Source organism: Lipotes vexillifer, unplaced genomic scaffold (genome assembly GCF_000442215.2).
Source record: "Lipotes vexillifer unplaced genomic scaffold, Lipotes_vexillifer_v1.1 scaffold39, whole genome shotgun sequence".
In the NCBI taxonomy this organism is placed as follows: domain Eukaryota; kingdom Metazoa; phylum Chordata; class Mammalia; order Artiodactyla; family Lipotidae; genus Lipotes; species Lipotes vexillifer.
In genome coordinates, this window is record NW_006787038.1 from 2,911,309 (window position 1) to 2,912,140 (window position 832).

At 57.0% G+C, this 832-nt stretch overlaps 1 protein-coding gene across 1 annotated transcript in view; it reads left to right on the plus strand.

The window, feature by feature from the left end:
• IFT43 (intraflagellar transport 43) overlaps positions 1–598 on the plus strand; it is a 90,254-nt gene extending 89,656 nt beyond the window's left edge. Inside the window, exons 8-9 of the mRNA XM_007459757.1 lie at positions 152–214; positions 346–598. Of these exons, the coding sequence (XP_007459819.1) occupies positions 152–214; positions 346–468 (186 nt within the window). The 3' untranslated portion in view covers positions 469–598. The remainder of the gene's footprint in view (positions 1–151; positions 215–345) is intronic.
• Positions 599–832: the final 234 nt, after the last annotated feature.

Sequence of the window (832 nt, forward strand, 5' to 3'; positions counted from 1 at the left end):
CCTTTCACAAGTCATTCCTGCAGGTCTGGATTTGGGAAGTTCCACCACACTCAACCCGGCCCCCCTCTCTTTGCCAGAGGTCGTTGTCCGAAGGCCTCCGAGGTGCACAGCCCGCCTTTTTTTTTCTGTTTTTTCCCCTGCACATTCACAGGATGGAGAGATCGACCTGAAGCTCCTCACCAAAGTCCTGGCGCCGGAGCATGAGGTTCGAGAGGTACGTAGCGGCGGCAGTGCCTGCCCCTCATTCCCGGGAACAGCTGGCTCCGAGGCTGGCCTCGGCAGGAGGCTGGCTGTGACCGAGGGGACGGCCTCCCCCAGCTCACCCCACGATGCCTGTCTCGGCAGGACGACGTCAGCTGGGACTGGGACCGTCTGTACCCTGAGGTGTCCTCAGAGCTCCTCAGCGAGTGGGACGTGCTGCAGACGGACAAGGAGGACCCCGTGGGACAGCAGCCCTCGCACACCTGAGCCCGGGGGTCGCTCTCCCTGCACGCGGTCACTTCTGCTTTGGACTCGAGACACAGGCCATAAACCTAAAACTAAAGAAGCTTGCAAGCAGCTCAGAATTTTTATGTGGACTATTTTGTAATAAAAATATCTATTTTCAGTAGACCGCATTGGATCGTTCGACTGTAAGAAATTGCTTTTCTCTGTAGCCCTCTCTTCCGTTTCTTTCCGGCACTCCCTTGGAAAGATCCGTCAAGAGTGAAGGAGGGCATCTCTCCCCATCGTTGAAGCTTGGGAGGGAAAGCTAGATTCACGGGGAGAAGCGGTGGTGCTCCTGGAAGCCGTTCAGTTCACAGAAGCCACAGCAGCTCCCCGGAGCATCTAC